The sequence below is a fragment of the Pelobates fuscus genome, chromosome 5 (genome assembly GCF_036172605.1).
Source record: "Pelobates fuscus isolate aPelFus1 chromosome 5, aPelFus1.pri, whole genome shotgun sequence".
Classification (NCBI taxonomy): Eukaryota; Metazoa; Chordata; class Amphibia; order Anura; family Pelobatidae; genus Pelobates; species Pelobates fuscus.
In genome coordinates, this window is record NC_086321.1 from 272,851,216 (window position 1) to 272,870,589 (window position 19,374).

A 19,374-nucleotide genomic window follows, 5' to 3' on the forward strand; every position below is an offset into this window, starting at 1 on the left:
TTGTTCTGATGAAGTATTGAAACATGTGACAGAGAGGGCAGAGAGGTCAGTACCTACCAGAAAAAAGCAGGACAGGCAGAGGGGTCAAAACCTGCCAAGAAAGAGGAGAACAAGCAGGTAACAGAAACGTAGAGATGAACCACGTAATGGGACAGATCTGCATCCAAAGTCGGGCACTAATCGCTCCTTTTACCGGTTATATCATTAGTGTCTAACTGCTGCAGCTATTACAACTACTCTCTGCACTCTATCTTTCAGCCAATGTTCTATCCAAGAACAAGAATTATCTTCTAAACCAACTGACTTCAACTTTAATAGTAACCTTTTGTGTGTTATTGTATCACATGCCTTAGCAAAATCCAAGTAAATCACGTCCACTGGAACAGATGGTGGAGTGCATTATTCTCTTATAACCTTCAGCATACTGTAATTGGCTAATGTGTTACTATGCCCTATGATGCATTTACTTTATTTTTTATTTTTTTAATGTATTGTATTTTTGTATTCTTAGCTAATTATGTAATAAAGAAAGTGTGCAGCATATTATGATCCTCTGTGTCTGTTAATAAAATCTACGGGAACATCCTGATCTATATTTCTACTCATTTCTTCATAGGACACAGTTAGTTTGTCATGACCTTTATTTCACAAAATCATGTTGCTTCCTACTAATGTTGATGTTCAAAATGAATGATTGAATATTAAATGTAGATTTTTATTGAAAAGGAGCATAATAAGACAGTAACAATACAGGACAGCCCTTTGGGACTCGCAGGTCCACAGCAATCTGAACATAATGCCAGGGAATAAGCAAACAAACAACGAATTTGAGACAATGTGCGTAATGAAAGAGGTTACTGATCGTTCTCCCGTTTACTGAGTAAGAGAGCTCACTGACATACATGACATCACCCAGTCCCCATGCGCTAAAATCCAAACAGGCCTAAACACCAGAAGCGTTTTCGTACACCCGGTAGATTGTATTCTCGGGTTGTATTAATAACACCTTTTTAAATGTAGTCACCACATCTGTTTTTCTCTAATTCTTTTGTATGATTCCTGACAGAAAAGCATGTATATACACTGCCTGGCCAAAAAAAAGTTCACTCTAATATTTCTTTTGTCCACCTTTGATTACGGCACGCATTTCCTGGGGCATCTGGTATTGATGATGGGAGAGTCGGACCACTGCGCAAAGTCTTCTCTAGCACATCCCAAAGATTCTCAATGGGGTTAAGGTCTGGACTCTGTGGTGGCCAATCCATGCGTGAAAAAGATGTCTCATGCTCCCTGAACCACTCTTTCACAATTTGAGCTAATGAATCCTGGCATTGTCATCTTGTAATATGTCTGTGCCATCAGGGAAGAAAAAAATCCATTGATGGAATAACCTGGTCATTCAGTAGATTCAGGTAGTCAGCTAACCTCATTCTTTGGGCACAAAATGTTGCTGAACCTGGACCTGACCAACTGCAGCAACCCCAGATCATAGCACTGCCCCCACAGGCTTATACAGTAGGCACTAGGCATGATGGGTGCATCACTTCATCTACCTCTCTTCTTACCCTGATGCGCCCATCACTGGTGGTTCCCCACTATTCTTCCAGTTTTTAATAATGCGATGGACAGTTCTTAACCCAATTTTCTTAGTTTCTGCAATCTCCTTAGATGTTTTCTCTGCTTGATGCATGTCAATGATTTGACCCTTTAAAACAGACTAACATCTTTTCCACGGCCACGGGATGTGTCTTTCTACATGGTTGTTTAAGAAATGAGAAGCTACTCATTGCATCAGTTGGGGTTAAGTAACTTGTTGCCAGTTGAAAGATAATCGTCCATGCAGTAACTATCCAATAGGAGGCTCTTACCAATTTTCTTAGTTAAATCCAGGTGGCAACATTTTTTAACATATATTCAAACTGATAAAAGGCTTATGGGAGCTGATAAACTGCCAATAAATGCTATCGGCTCAATTGTAATCAAGGTTACAGTTAAAGGGACACTATAGTCACTAGAACATCTACAGCTTAATGTAGTTGTTCTGGTGTCTATATATTGTTCCTGAAGGTTTTTTAATGTAAACATTGCATTTTCAGAGAAAAGGCAGTGTTTACATTGCAGCCTAGGAACACCTCTAGTGCCAGTCACTCAGACAGCCACTAGAGATGTTTCCAAGGTCAGTGCTGCACAAGACGCTGAACTTTCCATATAGAGATGCATTGATTCAACGAGGAGATGCTGATTGACCAGTGCTGCATTTGGCTCGGCCCCCCCTCTGCACCTGCCCTGCCTCCTTGACTGAGATTTTCAAAATTGACAATCCAATGCTTTCCCACTTAAATAGTATTTTTAACACCATAGGGTCAGGAACACACGTTTATATTCCTGCCCCTTTAATCATTGCAAAAAAATATGCATTTACTAAAATGTACACAAATATTTGTGTAAGTCCTAAAAACTTACCTTTTATTAGCTGCAGTACTGGTCTCAGCAGCCAATGAAAATGCACCCCTTTTTTGACCAGCACTTAATTGTAGTGTTGAGGGATGTCCGATAAAATGTTTCTTATAGAGAATCATTGAGGACAGATCTCCAAAGCTTCTCATAGAGATGGGTGATTTTGTTTAGATTTAAGGAATCATAAAGTCGTATTTAGGGGCTGTATTAGTTCACGTGCCATGACCTTCTAGTGAAGAATCATTGCTCTGAATCTCCACAGGGGGGTAGATTTAGAAAATAAAAGACATACTTCATGTTGAGGCAAAGTGGTTAAAGCATCGTTGCCAATGCATTTCACATAGAAACTGCAATATTTAGCTTTAACAATAAATATATGTTTATTAGATCTCCACCACTTTTTTCTGGAACGATATTAGGAATGTCTTGCCTTTATGTAAACTCTGAGATGGATAATTTCGCTTGTACATTGCGTTGTAGCTCAGCCTTTATTTTTCCTTTCTCATTTTTTCCCTGCAGAATACAATGCTGGAGAGAATAAAGAAATTTGACAAATTAACTTCCAACATTAGAATGTTTCACTGAAGATTGATATGAAGAATATTAAAAGTTTACCAGATTTTATTAATTCTTTCTAGCAAGTAAATAAAAATAAATCAAACTAAAGTTTCAGCAACACAGATTTCAGAGAGAATGTATTTACACAAAAAATAATAATTCACTCAAGAATGATTTATTTTTTAAAGCTATATTTCTTAAGGGTATCATGACCAAGACAGAGTCCATGCTTATAAGTCCATATTTCAAAATCATGGTAAAATATAGGCCAGTAAAATATTAGAAGATAAGTAGGAGGAGTCTGACCCAGTGCTGAGGGACATCGGTGCTGGACTCCGGTAAGTCACTGAAGGGGTTTTAACCCCTTCAGCAACTTGGGATGGGGGGTGGGAGGTAGAGGGGCAATAGATGGTCCTGCAGTGCCAGGAGAACACATATGTTTTCCTTGCACTGGAGAGTTCCTTTAAGCCATTGTCATGTATAAAAAGGGGCATTCATTTGGGATGAAAGTATAATTTTGCCTCTTTATAAATCACTGGTGCAACTTGCTGTGCAATTTTGGATACGTGTTCTAAAGAAGAATATTACGACACAAGAAAAGGAACAGAGGCAAGCTACTAAAAAACCCCACATAGAAACATAGAATGTGATGGCAGATACGTACAACATTAATATATAAAGATACTAAATTAATAAGTGGAATGGAGCATTTTAGTTTTAATGGAAGGTTATCAAATTTAAATATCTTTAGTTTAGAAAAACAGCACCTCAGATGGGATATGCTAGCTTTAGGTAAATATATTCAGGTCTAATACAAACCATTGTGTGGAAATCTATTCATAAACAGGACTATACATAGAACACAAAGTCACACATTTAGACTGGAAGAAAGGAGATTTAGTATAAGTCAAAGGAAAAGTTGTTTTAATGTAAGAACAATAAGATTATAGAATTCTCTGCCTCAAGGGGTGGTTTTATTAGAATCTGTACAGATTTTTAAACAGCAATTGGATGAATAACTGCAAAAAACATAATATTTTTTACTTTGTGGGATAATAACTTCTTGATCCAAGGAGAGATCTGACTGCCATTCTGGGGTCAATTTTTTCCTAGTTTGTTGCAAAATTGGAAGCACAAAACAGACGTGAGAAAGGCTGAACTTGATGAACAAATGTCTCTTTTCAGCTATGTAACTATGTAACTTACAAATACACCCCTACATCCACTCGCATTTGCTTACATTCAAACAAACAAACAGTGCTCAGTGCTAAGTGCAATGATGTAAGGATGGGCAAATAGTAGATCCCCAGCTGGCAAAGCATTGTGGGAGTTTTATGACAGATGGGTATATAGCTTTTGCCATAGGGGGGGGGGGGCCCAAAAGAATTCTTGAACAAACATCCTCTCTACGTTAGTTCTGCTACTGAATTGTGTAAATCATTTTTCATGAGAAGTTTTTATTTTATTTTACATTTTAATTAAAGATTTAGCCAACTGTGTAATTATCTCGTTTAGGAACGGAAAGGCTAAGCTGAAATATTGTTTAATTTCCTCTCTTTATGCTTCCTATATGCTGACTGCCAGGTGTATAAGACAGAGCTTATAAAATGAATGACAGGAAGCCAAAATGGAGGCACCAAGTTGACGGAACTCTACATTTAACTTTTTTTTCACCCCTTTAAAAATACATATTGGTCACATACAGGTATAAGTAAACATAATATGAAAAATGAAAACTTGGCATGTGGCAGTTCCCCTTTAATAGTATGAATTGGAGTGGGAACACGGGTGTTCAGCAACACATCACAAATGCTGTTAGTTGGTAATTGATAGCGTGTAGAACAGCTCCCTGTTGGTGTTCTCTGTATTACAGACAAGGTTATGACATTGTATTTTTGGACCAGCTGTATAAAAGTAAAGAGAACCATGCAGGAAGAAGCCTGGATAGCTAAGAAAACCAACACGCTGGATAGGCCAGCTGAATGTACTGCTCTAAATATTACATTACCTGATGGGAATACAGCTTATGAATGCAATGATGAAGATCACAATAAAGGTGAATCCACTAAACCAATGTAATGTAACTTGGTAAATCGCATTGAATGCAACTGAAGCCATCACACCAATGACTGATAGGATAATTTGGAGTACAACAAAGATTTTTCCTAGAATATAGAAAAACAGAAGTAAATGAGAAGGGAAAGATGGCAAGTAGTAGATCTTATAACAATGATGTCTTAATAATAACAACTATTAGTATAAGTTTGTTTTTACAGTACATACACATTCTACAGCTTTGATCAATGAAAGTTGGAACTTGTCAATTAATTATTATTTGTCACAGAACAAAGTAAATTAAAGTTTATATTCTTTACATAATCTGCATTTATCCCATAGCCTCATTTTAAAGGCACCCAGGCACTATAGGCACCCAGACCACTTCAGCTCAATGAAGTGGTCTAGGTGCCGGGTCCCTCTAGTTTTAACCCTGCAGGGTTAATCCAGCCTCTAGTGACTGTCTCCATGGGAAGACGCTGGACGTCCCTAGGAAAGCATTGAGTAATGCTTTCCTATGGGCGGTTTGATTGTGCCTCAGGAGGAGGAGACTTCCCCAGCGCCAGGGGAGCCCAGCGCTGGAGAAAGGTAAGTGGCTGAAGGGGTTTTCCTGGCACTATAGTGGATCTTTAAATAACTTATTTATACATTTCTAGTCCAGGAGTACTATGTCTTTCTTTGAATGTAATATCTACATGACACCGAGATGTAAATTTGCTTCTCACCGTATGAAGATTCCTGAACCCGTTTGGATAACATAGATCTGATTGTCGGCACTGGTATCAGAGAAAATATCATTGCAACTCGAGCTGAAATATAAGACAGAAAAATAAAATAACCAAAAACACATAACGATTTACACATGGTTTCAAATACCATATGATACCATACAATACCATACTGTACAACACTATATACTACCAAGGGTAGGCAATTTTCGGCACTCTAGATAATGTGAACTACCCTCCCATAATGCTCTTACAGCCATAATGCTGGCACAGCATGAATTGAGATGTAATTCACAACATCCGGGGTGTTAGATGTTGCCTACCAATGTGCTATCCTACCTGGAAGTCTAAATTTAAATGTTTACAGTGAATTTGTTAAATAGGACAATATCATCGCTAGTCTATATTTTTGGCCAAGCCAGTATTGAATGTCTGCCTAGGGACATTTACTACTTGACATGATCTGCTGGAAGCCCAACTTGTACAATGGTATCTCCTATAATAAACAAAAGAAGGAACATGATAACACCAAACAAAATTGAGATAAAATAATATTATTGTCAATTGTAAACCCATTATTATTGATGTGTATTGTTGTTTAAAATTAACATATTCCGTGTCTGTCACTGTAATAAACCCAAACACGCAAGAATAGTCCAGATAGTCTAGAGGCAAGAAAACAAGATACGTCTTACCGGACCTTAGAATGGCCGGACTTAGACGAGTACAAGACCAGAACAAGCCGAGGTCAAGGGAACAGAGAGACAGCGTAAAGTAGAACAAGCCAAGGACTGGTACACAGGAGAGCAAACCGGCGGACTAGACAAGCAAGGATAAAGAGAAAGCGGAGTCAGGAACAAAGCCACGGTCAAGCACCAGAAAACCAACTGAACGATACAAGCACTAAAGGGAACTGAACAGAAACCATTATAGGGCAAGGTACTAAGGAACAGGTGAGTATAAATACCCTAGAGTTCACTTTGATTGGCCCCTGTCATATCCACGCCCCCAAAACGTGAGTGTATGGGGAATGTGGCATGACAGGGGCCAATTGGAGATCGTTTAAAATTTCGGCTCCCACTGTCCCTTTAAGAGCGCACCCGAGACACGCGGCGCGCTCTTAGAGTCAGGCGGGACACGTGAACGCTTCTCGCGGTCACTGCCCGCCTTCCTGATTTCGCCGTCGGATGAGCCGCGCGGCACGTGCAGAAGCAGGACTGCGCGCAGCGAGAACAGAGGACCCCGGCCGGCCCCTGGAGAGGGTAAGTACCGCTACAGTGTCCTCATGGAAGGAACAGGATTAAATGTCAGAGAATATTAATGGGATGAAATTGTTGGACTTGCGGAGACAGAATAAGAAAAACAAGTAAACCCTTTGGAGTTTTATTTATTACGCCCAGGCCCATGAAATAGGCCCATTTAAAAAAAAAATTATTATTTTTTTTTTTTTTACACACGCTACTCTTAGGTTTGCCACCTGACTGGTATTTTACTGGTTTGCCACCTCACTGGTATTTGAGGCTGCCTGGCCGTGCCAGTATTGCAGTAATACCGGCAATACAAATGCAGGTATTTTTCTCAGAATAAATGGAGATTACTCTGCAATACCAGCACTGGCCAGTAGGGGTCACTGTGTGTGGAGAGAGGCAGGGATAGGAAGTTACAGCATATCCCTGCCTCTCTCTACTACTTACTGACCCGTGAGGGAGCAGCAACACATCAGAGTCCAGACAGCAGCTCTACAGCTCAGGTAAGAGAGGGATGGGGGGAAAGGCAGCAGGGACACATGGGGACACTGATACACTATGGGACACTGAGACACTAGGGGAGACAAACACTAGGGGACAAATGGGGACACAGACACTAGGGGACACTGACACTAGGACACATGGGGGACACAGACACTGGGAGACCTGGAAACACTGAGACACTTGGGGACACTGGAAAACATGGGGACACTGAGACACTAGGGGACACATGGGGATGCTGTGAAACATAGGGACATTGGGAGACACTGAGACATTAGGACACGGAGACACTATGTCCCCATTTCTCCCAGTGTCCCCATGTCCCCCATCCAGTGTCCCATGTCTCTCAGTGTGCCTAGTGTCCCCATGTGTCCCAGTGTCCCTTTATGTCCCAGTGTCCCCATGTCTATGTCCACAACTGTCCCCATGTCTCCCAGTGTCCCCAAGTGTCTGTCTCCCAGCCAGTGTCCCCCTAGTCTCCTAGTGTCCCATAGTCTCCCAGTGTCCCTATGTCACTTTGTCTCTAGTGTCTTAGTGTCCCTAAATGTTTCAGTGTCCCCATGTCTCCCAGTGTCTGTGTTCCTAGTGTCTCAGTGTGCCTAGTGTCCCCATGTCTCCCAGTGTCCCTATATGTCCCAGTGTCCCCAGTGTCACCATGTCTCCCAGTGTCCCCTAGTCTCCCAGTGTCCCCTAGTCTCCCAGTGTCTGTGATCCCATGTCTCTGTGTCCCTAGTGTCTTAGTGTCTCCAAATGTTTCAGTGTCCCCATGTCTCCCAGTGTCTGTGTCCCTAGTGTCTCAGTGTCCCCATTTCTCCCAGTTTCCCTAAATGTTTCAGTGTCCCCATGTCTCTGTGTCCCCGGGTCTCTCTGTGTCCCCGGGTCTCTCAGTGTCCCCATGTCTCTCAGTGTCCCCATGTCTCTTAGTGTCCCCAGTATCCTAGTGACATTGGGACACTGGGAGAAATGGGGACACTGAGAGACTAGGCGACTGGGTGACATGGGGACACTGACACTGTTATACATAGGAACAGTGAGAAACTGGGTGACTTGCGAGACTGAGACACTGGGAGCAATCCATCTATACAGCAGAATCAAACTGAGTAGTTTGTTGGTGATTTTACAGAATTTTCTCTGATGTCACTCCTTGTGATTAAACAAATGATTAAGACTGGTATTTTTTTCCAAGAAAGGTGGCAACCCTAACTACTCTTTACATACTCTTGCTTAAAGGAGCACTATAGGGTCAGGAACACAATCATGTATTTCTGACCCTATTATGTTAAAACCACCACGTTGGCCCCTTCTTGCCTCCCTAAGTATAGTAAAATATAACTTGTATTCAAGTCTGCAGCTGCTGGCTCTGCCTCTGAACGGACTGTCTGCTGACATCATCAGAAGTGGTGGTCTGAGCAAATTACATTACTTCCCCATAGGATTGGCTGAGACTGTCAACTAGGCAGATCAGGGGCAGAGCCAGCACAATTCCAATCAGCATCTCCTCATAAAGATAAATTGAATCAATGCATCTGTATGAGGAAAGTTCAGTGTCTGCATGCAGAGGGTGGAGACACTGAATGGCAGTGCTGCACACTAGGCAGTACTGCCCCAGGAAGCACCTCTAGCAGCCATTTAAGGAGTGGCCAGTGGAGTTATTTTCTCTGAAAAGACAGTGTTTACTGCAAAAGGCCTGAATGGAATGATTATACTTACCAGAACAAATACAATAAGATGTAGTTGTTATGGTGACTATAGTGTTCCTTTAAGTTTGAAAGCTTAAGAGGGATGTATGGGAACAAAACTTGTGTGGACTGGCTGACAATAAAATTAGTTTAGGTAATGCAGACGTTGGTCTCTCTAACACTGTGGCATGTCCCCTTTCTTCTACACTCACTACATACACCTTTTCTCTGTCTCAGACTATATACCAGGGACTTCTGCCGGCTTATAAGACAATAATGAGAAAAATGGACATGCGAGTGCTAGGGGACAGTCCTTAGAAAGCATGGAGTGAGCGCATCATTAGACACATTTATGTCAAGCTTAGGGTGCTGCCTGCATAGTATGCCCTTAGTTGGACAGCCTGCAGGATTGGCGGGCAGCCTGACATGCAATGAAGCCAGGCTGTCCTTCAAATTCTTTGGACAGACATGCCCCCTTTTTGGGCATGTTCTCCCCTTTTGGCAGGTCTGGTCACGTGATTTGCACCAGTGGCACACCCTTTTACCCCGCCCATTGCCTTCCTGCTTCACTGGACACTGCTGTTAGGGGTATGGAATTACTTGAAAGATGAAAGCATAAATTAGAGAGAGATTAGCATAGAGTATGTGTTTTCTTATAGCGCATCCTATGAGTTTCCCTCCAGCACCATCTCTATCAGATACATGACGCTTGGGAGGTATGACTGTTTTAGTGTTTTTGATTGATAAGATTCCGTAATTAGGCCCATCATAATTGTCAGCACCAGGCCCAGTGTGCTCTTAATCCGGCCCTGAGGTAACCAAAAAACGTTAACCTTTCCTCGTAAGTTTTATTCTGTAATCCATGAACCAGTTTAGTAGCCCTTCTCTGAACTCTCTCTAAAGTATCAATACCTTTAGGAGATACAAATGTTGAGGTTAGGACTCTATCAAATATTCTGTACTCTGTCCTTGGGTTTTTACGTCCAAGATGCATTATCTTGCACTTATCCACATTAAATGTCAGTTGCCACAACTCTGACCATTTTTGTAGTTTACCTAAATAATTTGCCATTTGGCTTATCCCTTTTGGAACATCAACTCTGTTACAGATCTTAGTATTATCAGCAAAAATGCATACCTTCAAGACCTTCTGCAACATCACTAATATAAATAATAAAACATGGTCCTGAGGTGGATTGTAGGTAATTTTAATTTTTATTTCTTAATATACCGGTATTTAGTTAAAGTAGGAGACATTCCAGGAAGGGGTACTAATGCAAGAATAGTGCTTTATTAAAACACTGTTTTATTGGTAGGAGTAACCCTAGATTTTGGAATTAAATTATAAATAACCAACAACATTCTGTTTATTCAGATGATCTTAAGGTTCATATTCACACTTTTAATTTTTTCATTAAAGGGACACTATAGTCACCTGAACAACTTTAGCTTAATGAAGCAGTTTTGGTGTATATATCATGCCCCTGCAGCCTCACTGCTCAATCCTCTGCTATTTAGGAGTTAAATTCCTTTGTTTATGAACCCTAGTCACACCTCCCTGCATGTGACTTGCACAGCCTTCCATAAACACTTCCTGTAAAGAGAGCCCTATATAGGCTTTCTTTATTGCAAGTTCTGTTTAATTAAGATTTTCTTATCCCCTGCTATGTTAATAGCTTGCTAGACCCTGCAAGAGCCTCCTGTATGTGATTAAAGTTCAATTTAGAGATTGAGATACAATTATTTAAGGTAAATTACATCTGTTTGAAAGTGAAACCAGTTTTTATTTTCATGCAGGCTCTGTCAATCATAGCCAGGGGAGGTGTGGCTAGGGCTGCATAAACAGAAACAAAGTGATTTAACTCCTAAATAACAGTGAATTGAGCAGTGAAATTGCAGGGGAATGATCTATACACTAAAACTGCTTTATTTAGCTAAAGTAATTAAGGTGACTATAGTGTTCCTTTAATTTATAAACCTACAAAGGGCCTACCTACAGTGTAACAGGTATATGACTTAATTATATGGTCTATGTTAGTTCCCGTTTTAGGACAAAATTAGCTAGGTTTTCTGTAATCAAACAACATATATTCTTCTGATGTCAGGCACATATCTGATATGTAGAAAAACAGGAAGAGTTTGCTCCTATTTACCATGGGAATTTTGTCATAGTTGAAGCTAAAAAGAATTTAAAACACATAATTGTATTGTTGATATGGTAAACCAACATCTTCAAGTGGAATGGAAGTAAAATTGATTAAAAGAACACTCTAGGGGCGGGGCCGGGCCGCCAAGCTGGACGGTCGCATGTCGGACCGGCTCCTGGCATACTACAAAGAAAGATCGCAAAAAACACGTTTTATTACCCCAAACCGGACCGACGGCGAAGCTACCCAGAGCCAAGGGACTGCGGGACCTGGGGAGAGGCTGGCTCACTGGGCTTCAGTCCCCCAGGGGAGAGGAACCGGTTGCAACAACCCGGGCCTTCTTCAGCAGTGAGTGGGGCAGACGGCCGCTGCCTCACTATCCTGCACCACAGATCCAGACTAACGGTACAGACCGGCGCGAGTCCGGCTCCGTTCCCCCCCCTATGGACCGGGGGGGTGATCCCGGTCCCCACTCTGGTTGTGACCCCGCAGTTAAGGCAGAGAAGCCCGACCGCTGCCTCCAAAATGGCGGTCGCCATGCGTGCAGATGGTGAGCGGAAGCCCTCCTGCCTCCTCTTGATCTCGCCAAAATGGCCCCTACGTCCCGATCCCCACACAGGGAAGCGGCAATCACAGCCCTCGCAGTCTCTCGGGCCAGCACCTAGAGGGAGCATAACAACGAACAGCGGGAGACCACAGCTGCAACGGAGGGACAGAACCTTAAACAGCACTTATCCCAGCGTGACTCCTTTGCCGGAGGACCGACCATACACCCACTCAGCCTGCAACAATCAGAGAAAGTGCTCCCATCTTACCTGGACTCTCACTCTGCTCACACAGAGCGGGCATAACACGCAGGCTCCCTCAGGTTCCCAAGGCTGATGCTAACAAAGCATAACAACGAACTCACACATGACCAGCAAGTACTGAAACAATATAGCACCCAGCGGGAAACACAAGCGACACAGAGAGAGCTGAGACCCAGCACAGCTGCAGCAGTAACCAAGCAGAGGCTAACTATACAGAAAGATGATCCTGCAGAGTACTGTATATACTTGGGTTTTGCACTGACTTTTTAATATCATATATGAGTGTAACACAGACGATTTTATCACTGTAGGGCAAACATTTACACCTGTCTATGCCTGAAAATATGCATTACCCGGCAAGCTCAGCGGCTCGCTGCCCCCTGGTGGTCAATTTAAAAAGTGCGGAGCTACTTACACTTAACGCTGTTTACTATAACCTGCAATTTATTAATTTATGTTATTAAGCATGCCTTTAGTTTAAATACTGCTTTTATCTTGTGTATTAACTATTGGTAGTATATCAGACTCCCTCTGTTTTACTTTGTTTTAACACACTAAGCACTGAACCATTTGTCCTTGACTTAATCTTATAAAACGATGCCTTAGCATGTTTTTTCTACTCCTACCTTACCCTAAACCACGTCACTAATCGATGGGCAAAGCGACGATCCCTTCTAGGTGGTTAGGAAGAGCACAATGTAAACCTGTCATATCTTAAGATGCCAGCGTAGCCGATGCGGAATTACTAGTACCATTGAAATCTAAGCTCTCACTTTATATTTTTCAACCGTTATTATACAAGCACTGATTTTATTCTCCATACTAAACGTAGACAAAGCGAGCAAATCTAGTTATAACACGTAACTGATAGTATATTATGTTCTGTTTCTGCAAATATAAAAATTGTGCACTGTTCAAATGCCATAAATGTAACGCTACCGTGATATATCTATGCTCATGAAGCTATTGTGGCGGAGTAAGCTGTCTTGTTTAACCATGCACTCAAAAATAAAGAATTTATAAAAAAAAAAAAAAAAAAAAGAACACTCTATACATCAAAACAGCTTAAACCCATGTAAGTTGTTGGCCTCATAATCAATAGACAAAAAGGGTTTTAATTGATGTGGCATAAACATATATAAATTCTTATAATAGTATTAAGTCCTGATAGTCAGAAAGTATGTCTATCAGAAAATAGGTATAGGGAATAAGACAGAGAATGAATAAAAGCTCAGAAACCGGAAAAAGTGGGGTTTCACCAGGTCCCAAAGGTTTTTTGCAAATATAAAGATAGGGTTATCCAGGAGCTTATAAAATGTGGATAAAGGTATCCAGAAGTAAAATATATAGTTAATAGATCCTAGACAGTTTTTTCCACTAATACTGATATCCCCCAAAACTTATTTTGTTGATTGCATCTATGTCTAGGATCTATTACCGGTAACTATATATTTTACTTCTGGATACCTTTATCCACATTTTATAAGCTCCTGGATAACCCTATCTATATCTAAATTCTTATTTATTATAAGAAAAAAATATTTTCACAGTTTTGGCAATAAAAATCACTGCGTATTTTGTACAGCTTAAGAACTGTAATTCAAAATAAATTCACTTTTTTGTCCTGATTTCCAGAGTACATCATATGTCTAGGATTTCAGTTTACGTTTGTTAGTTATAAATCACAAAATACGAGGAAGGAGTAAAATAAAATTTCAATATGAAACGATTTTACAATTTGCTATGTTTGTCTTGTAAGCTTAATATCCATCATCAGATAACAAAATTGGACCACTCAAGTATATAATTTTATAACGTATACAACACATTCTATTTAGCCAAGGGTATTATGACACTTTTTACATAGTAGAATATCACATGCTATTTACCCAAGGGTATTTTGACACTTTTTAAGTAGCTATTTAACTGTCAATCTTACCAATTCTGGTCCCAGCTGAGAGAGGAAAGCCCTGGTATCTAAATTTAACAAGGAAATTGTATTTTTGGAATCCCAAATATAAATTGCTATATATAAGCAAGATACATTGCTATAATCGGTATATATAATGCCCAACCATCGTCAAACACATGCATTAAAATAACAAGTAGAAGAAAAATTAACGTTAGATAGTTGTACATATTATTGTAAATATCATATAGTTATGTTCTTTCTAATTACTTACCAATGTAAAACATGAAACTCTGAGAAACAAAGGCCATTGTCATAATTCCAGCAGCAAATGAGAACATTCCAATTACGATCATGCTCAGATCACTGAAACACTTGGAGAGAACAATAACTCCCAGAAAACTTGTAACAAATATCATATAGGCTGCTGCATTTCCATAGCCCACTTCTACCGGTCCCCATTTTAGAGGCTCCTTTAGTACAAATAGACTAATCACATCTTCTGCACCATTTACTGATGAATTGTATAGGGCAGCACTAATGAAAAGGAGGAAAATTAGGACCTTGGAGACAGGACTTTTTCTAGAAACATTATTTGGGTTATCTGGTAATGATTCACTGGACTTGGCATTGATCAAACTACTGCTCTCGGTATATTCAATATTGTCCTGTTGGCTTTCCGGAATATCTGTGTCTTTGTCCTCATGTGATGCAGAAGGTGTTATGTTTGACTCTTTAGAACAAGGAATTCTCAAAACACATATACTATATATAAGGCACAACGTATAACCTATTATGCTACAGGTGACTAGAACAACCCCTTGGTGGTTTCCAAATTGAAGATTATTAAAGATATGCCCAGATATTAAGCTGCCCGCAAAACCTGCTATCCCAAACACACATTCATTTGCAGTGAGCCGTATGGACCTATGGCTCTCAGATGAACTCAGTGATGCCCAAACCATGACTCCAGACCAGAATATTGGGAATCCGCCAGTTAAACCAATGAATGCACCAGATCCGAAGATCACCTGTATTGGCCAATCCCATAGAATCAAGAAAAGAAATATCAAGGTAGATACCAGATATCCTGTCAGAGGAAGACAAAGAGTAATCTTCTTGTGTATTTTGTCTCCAAGCTTTGTCACTATATAAGCAGACAGGAAAGGGGTCAGTTTTGTGAGAAGGTTGTAGATTATGTAGAAATCTGAAATGGATTTTTGTAAAGTATCCTCACTCGAACTGTTACTTGTTGGGTTAGTCCGGTTATAGTAGCCCTGCACCACCATAAGCAGACCTGTGTCGTAGAAAGAGTAGGACAGTTGGGCTGTTGCAACCACCGGCTCAATCCAGGTCCTCACCATTACCATTGTGATTGAATATTGCTTGCCTTCTTTACACGATATGAATTTTTGATTGGTTTTCTCCAACAGGAAACAGTAGAAGGAAGTTTAGTTTCATTCTTTTGCCCATTCGATCTGCATAAAATATAACATGATAACAATAATGGATAATATTAAGCAATGCAAGGCAAATGCAGCAATCCTCTTGTAAGCATGCAACAAAATGTAAAGACGGTTCAAAAAGCAAAAAATAAGCAATACTTCCTCATTCCTCAACAGGTTTACAAAAAGGAGAAGCTGTTTTTTTTTTTCTCTCATTTTTTTTGTCAGCCAGTTTTTATTTAGGCAATTTGTTTCAGACATAGTTTTTGTAATCCAATAAAAATGAAAATCCGGGGGCGTGGCCGGCTGCCGAGCGATCAAGACGCAAGTGTGCGGAGCTCCGCTTCAGCAGACAAATAAAGTAAGCACTCACCCGACATCCAGCTCCCAAAATCGGCCACACACTCGCCCCCCGACTAGAGACACTAATGGGGCGCAAAAATAAAAAAAAACGCCAGCCAGAGACACCCAAATTAGCCGATATCCGGCTATCATTTACAAGGCCTAACCCACAGGCAGTCGCCAAGATGGCGGCCGCAATTAGCAGTGCAGAGGAAGACTCCCAGGACGATAGGGAAAGCCTTACCTCACATACAGCAGAGTCTGAGCCCCCATGTCCTGACACAGAATCAGAGGCAGAATCATCCCCTGTCACGAAAAGAGACATCAGGGATCTTTTACAAGAAATGAGAGAAGTGTGGAGGGCAGATATTTTAAACACACAGAAAGAGGTGGGGGACATCCAACAAAGGCTCACAGCAATGGAAACTAGAGAAAAAGCAAAAGACCGCCAGATGCAGAACTCCCAAGACACAATGCAGACCCTCTCCTCACAAGTCCAGAAACTAACCCGGACTGTCACCACTATGGAAGCTCGACACAGAAGGCGGAACATACGCCTCAGAGGGATTCCAGAAAACGTGGAAGGAGAGGCATTAATACCCTATATACATCGCCTACAGTCACCACCTGAAACCTCACCTGAGCGTCACCTACTCTTTAATATACCTATTACAGCCCCAACAGACGACTTGTTAATGTAACCGGACATTAAATGTAGATATAGTCAGGCTAATATATGCTACACCACAGCATAGCGAACTTCGAGACGTCACTATAATACTGTGCTACCTACTTCTTATTATTGTTATAATCTTATGTTACCTCATTCTTGTTATTAATCACATATTATGACAAAGTTATATTATGAACATCCAATTCTAATAAAAAACATAAATTGAAAAAAAAAAAAAAAAAAAAAAAAAATGAAAATCCAGCGCACTTCCTTATCTACTAAACAGCAACTTTGGTGCTGGCAGATTTTGTTAGTTTTTTTAACCCCGTAAGGACTGAGCCAATTGTACAAGTTGTGATCAAATCAAAACGTAAACAAAACCTGAAATTTGCTTCATATGTCTGTTCAACTGTAATTCACCTCTTTCATATTAAGTGCACCCACACTTATTATATATCATTTTATTCAGGGGAAACAGGGCTTTCATTTAACATCAAATATTTAGCTATGAAACATAATTTAATATGAATAAAATATTACAAAATGAGAGAAAAAAATAATTTTAAAAATTATTTTTAGTTCTACATGACATTTTAAAAATGTTCTGTGTTCTGGTTCCCCCCCCCCCCCCCCCCTATTTTGTGCTGCTGCTTGATTGATTGGGGGAGTGTTTATTAATTGCACCTGTGTGGGATTTGTATCCCCATAAAGGCACACCCCTAACTCACAGAGCTTGCTCACATTGCTTGAAAGCAGACTCTATTAAGTAGACTCTTTCAAGTAGGAGTTAGAAAACCAGGAGTTGAAACTAAAAAGGGGTTTACGCTAATAAGGTAATTGTTTTTTCCTGAACATTATTCATGGCAGCATTTACTCATGGGTAGCTCCTCCCCTCACAGCAGAAAGGACAGGAAACAGAACTCTGAAACTGGTATAAATAGATCCTCCCCCTTCCCATCAGGCAGTCTTTTTTTTTCCTGTCCTGCACAGCAGTTTGGAAGGAGTCTGCTTATGCAGGCCTAGAATTTTCTTTTATGCTCACCAGGCAATATTTTTGTAGCCGTGCCGGGGTTCAGCCTCTAAGCCCTGAAGACCCAGCAAAGCACTATTGTAAGGTAGCCAGCCTGGGTACCCCTTTAGTGACCGGGGGTCGGACCCAACCTCTCCCTCTGGGGATGAAAATGGTCCACTGCATGCCAGGGTTCAGCCTCTTATCCATAGGCGTGCGCACGGGGTGTGCCGGGTGTGCCTGGGCACACCCTAATCCCCGTGGCACGCCTATGTATTGAGTCCTGCAGGAACAGCGTTCCTGCACTTTTATTTGAGCAGGAACGCTGTTCCTGCAGGCACTCAGCTCCCCCTTCCTCACCCTATGTTCCCCCTGTCATTGGGGTCGGTCAAGCGCCGGTCTCCACTCAGCCGCGGTGAGAGAGCTATGTGCTCTCTGTTTCCTCTCGCCGCGCGCTGTTTGCTGATGCTGGGAGCCGGAATATGACATCATATTCCGGCTCCCAGCTACAACAGACAGCCCGCGCGGCGAGAGGAAACAGAGAGCACATAGCTCTCTCACCGTGGCTGAGTGGAGACCGGCGCTTGACCGACCCACTGGACCCCAGGGACAAGTCCACGCCAGCACTCCAGGTAGGGAGGCTGGGTGGACTTTTTTTTAATTAAAAAATAATAATTTGTATGTATGTGTCTGTGAGTGATTGTGTCTGTGAATGTATGTATGTGTGTGTGTGTCTGTGTGTATGTGTCTGTGAGTGATTGTGTCTGTGAATGTATGTATGTGTGTGTCTGTGTCTGTGAGTGATTGTGTCTGTGAATGTATGTATGTGTGTGTGTGTCTGTGTGTATATGTCTGTGAGTGAGTGTCTGTGAATGTGTGTGTGTCTGTGTGTCTGTGTCTGTGTGTATGTGTCTGTGAGTGAATGTGTGTATGTGTCTGTGTGTCTGTGAGTGAGTGTGTCTGTGAATGTATGTATGTGTGTCTGTAAGTGTGTCTGTAAATGTAGGTGTGTGTCTGAGAGTGTGTGTGTCTGAATGTGTGTGTGTGTCTGTGTGTGTATGGGTGTGTGGGTGTCTGTGAATGTGTGTGTGTGCACGCGTATATATGTGTATCTGTGTATGTGTCAGTCTGTGTGTGCACGCATATATATATATATATATATATATATATATATATATATATATACACACACACACACACACGTGTATATTATTTTTTTTGGGAGGTGGGAAAAGAGTTCCCACACTTTATTCCCCAGGACTTCACCGGAGATCTCCAGATCTCCCCTGTCGGCTCACGCAGAGTCGGCGCTATCTGAGTGCCGGCTCTGCTCTAAGCCTCCATGGGCTGGCGGGGAGATCAAAGATCTACCTCACCAGCCCACAGCAACATGGAGGGAGGCAGTAGAGGACCCGGGGAGCTCTAGACAGCAGCTCCGCCAGGTTCCTCTCACGAGATCTGAGCATTGCCACGGCAACACTCAGATCTCGTGAGAGTTAACTCTAGCCCCGCAGGCTAGAGTTCACTCTCCACTGGACCACCAGGGATGGCACATGGCAGCAAGGATCCCCCCTCCCTATATAAGGTAGGGAGGGGGGATATTTACTAATCTGCCCCCACCTCCACAATCCCTCCAAACATACAGCCTGCACGCTCACACACACAGTACACTAACTGCACCCTCACAAACACACAACAACCTCACACACAGCACACTAACAGCACCCTCACAAACACACACAAACAGCACCCTCACAAATACACGACACCCACACACATCACACAAACGGCACCATCACACGCACACATCACACA

The 19,374-nt window shown here is 41.5% G+C and overlaps 1 protein-coding gene across 1 annotated transcript; it reads right to left on the reverse strand.

Annotated features, from left to right (window-relative positions):
* Nucleotides 1-2,931: 2,931 nt before the first annotated feature.
* LOC134611436 (solute carrier family 46 member 2-like) lies at nt 2,932-15,660 on the reverse strand. Its single transcript, XM_063455320.1, has 4 exons — nt 14,365-15,660; nt 5,796-5,879; nt 5,024-5,180; nt 2,932-2,985 (listed from the first exon to the last, which is right to left on the reverse strand). The coding sequence occupies exons 1-4, from the start codon at nt 15,458-15,460 to the stop codon at nt 2,946-2,948; spliced, it is 1,377 nt and encodes a 458-aa protein (XP_063311390.1). The 5' UTR covers nt 15,461-15,660; the 3' UTR covers nt 2,932-2,945.
* Between the last annotated feature and the right edge of the window lie 3,714 nt (nt 15,661-19,374).

Excerpts from the sequence above, each read along its gene's own strand:
- LOC134611436 (XM_063455320.1), bottom strand. The coding sequence starts at position 15,460 with ATGGTAATGGTGAGGACCTGGATTGAGCCGGTGGTTGCAACAGCCCAA. Across the intron at positions 5,880-14,364 it reads GAGTTTCATGTTTTACATTG|CTCGAGTTGCAATGATATTT; the intron begins GTAAGTAATTAG and ends CTTATATTTCAG. Across the intron at positions 5,181-5,795 it reads GGTTCAGGAATCTTCATACG|GAAAAATCTTTGTTGTACTC; the intron begins GTGAGAAGCAAA and ends TCTATATTCTAG.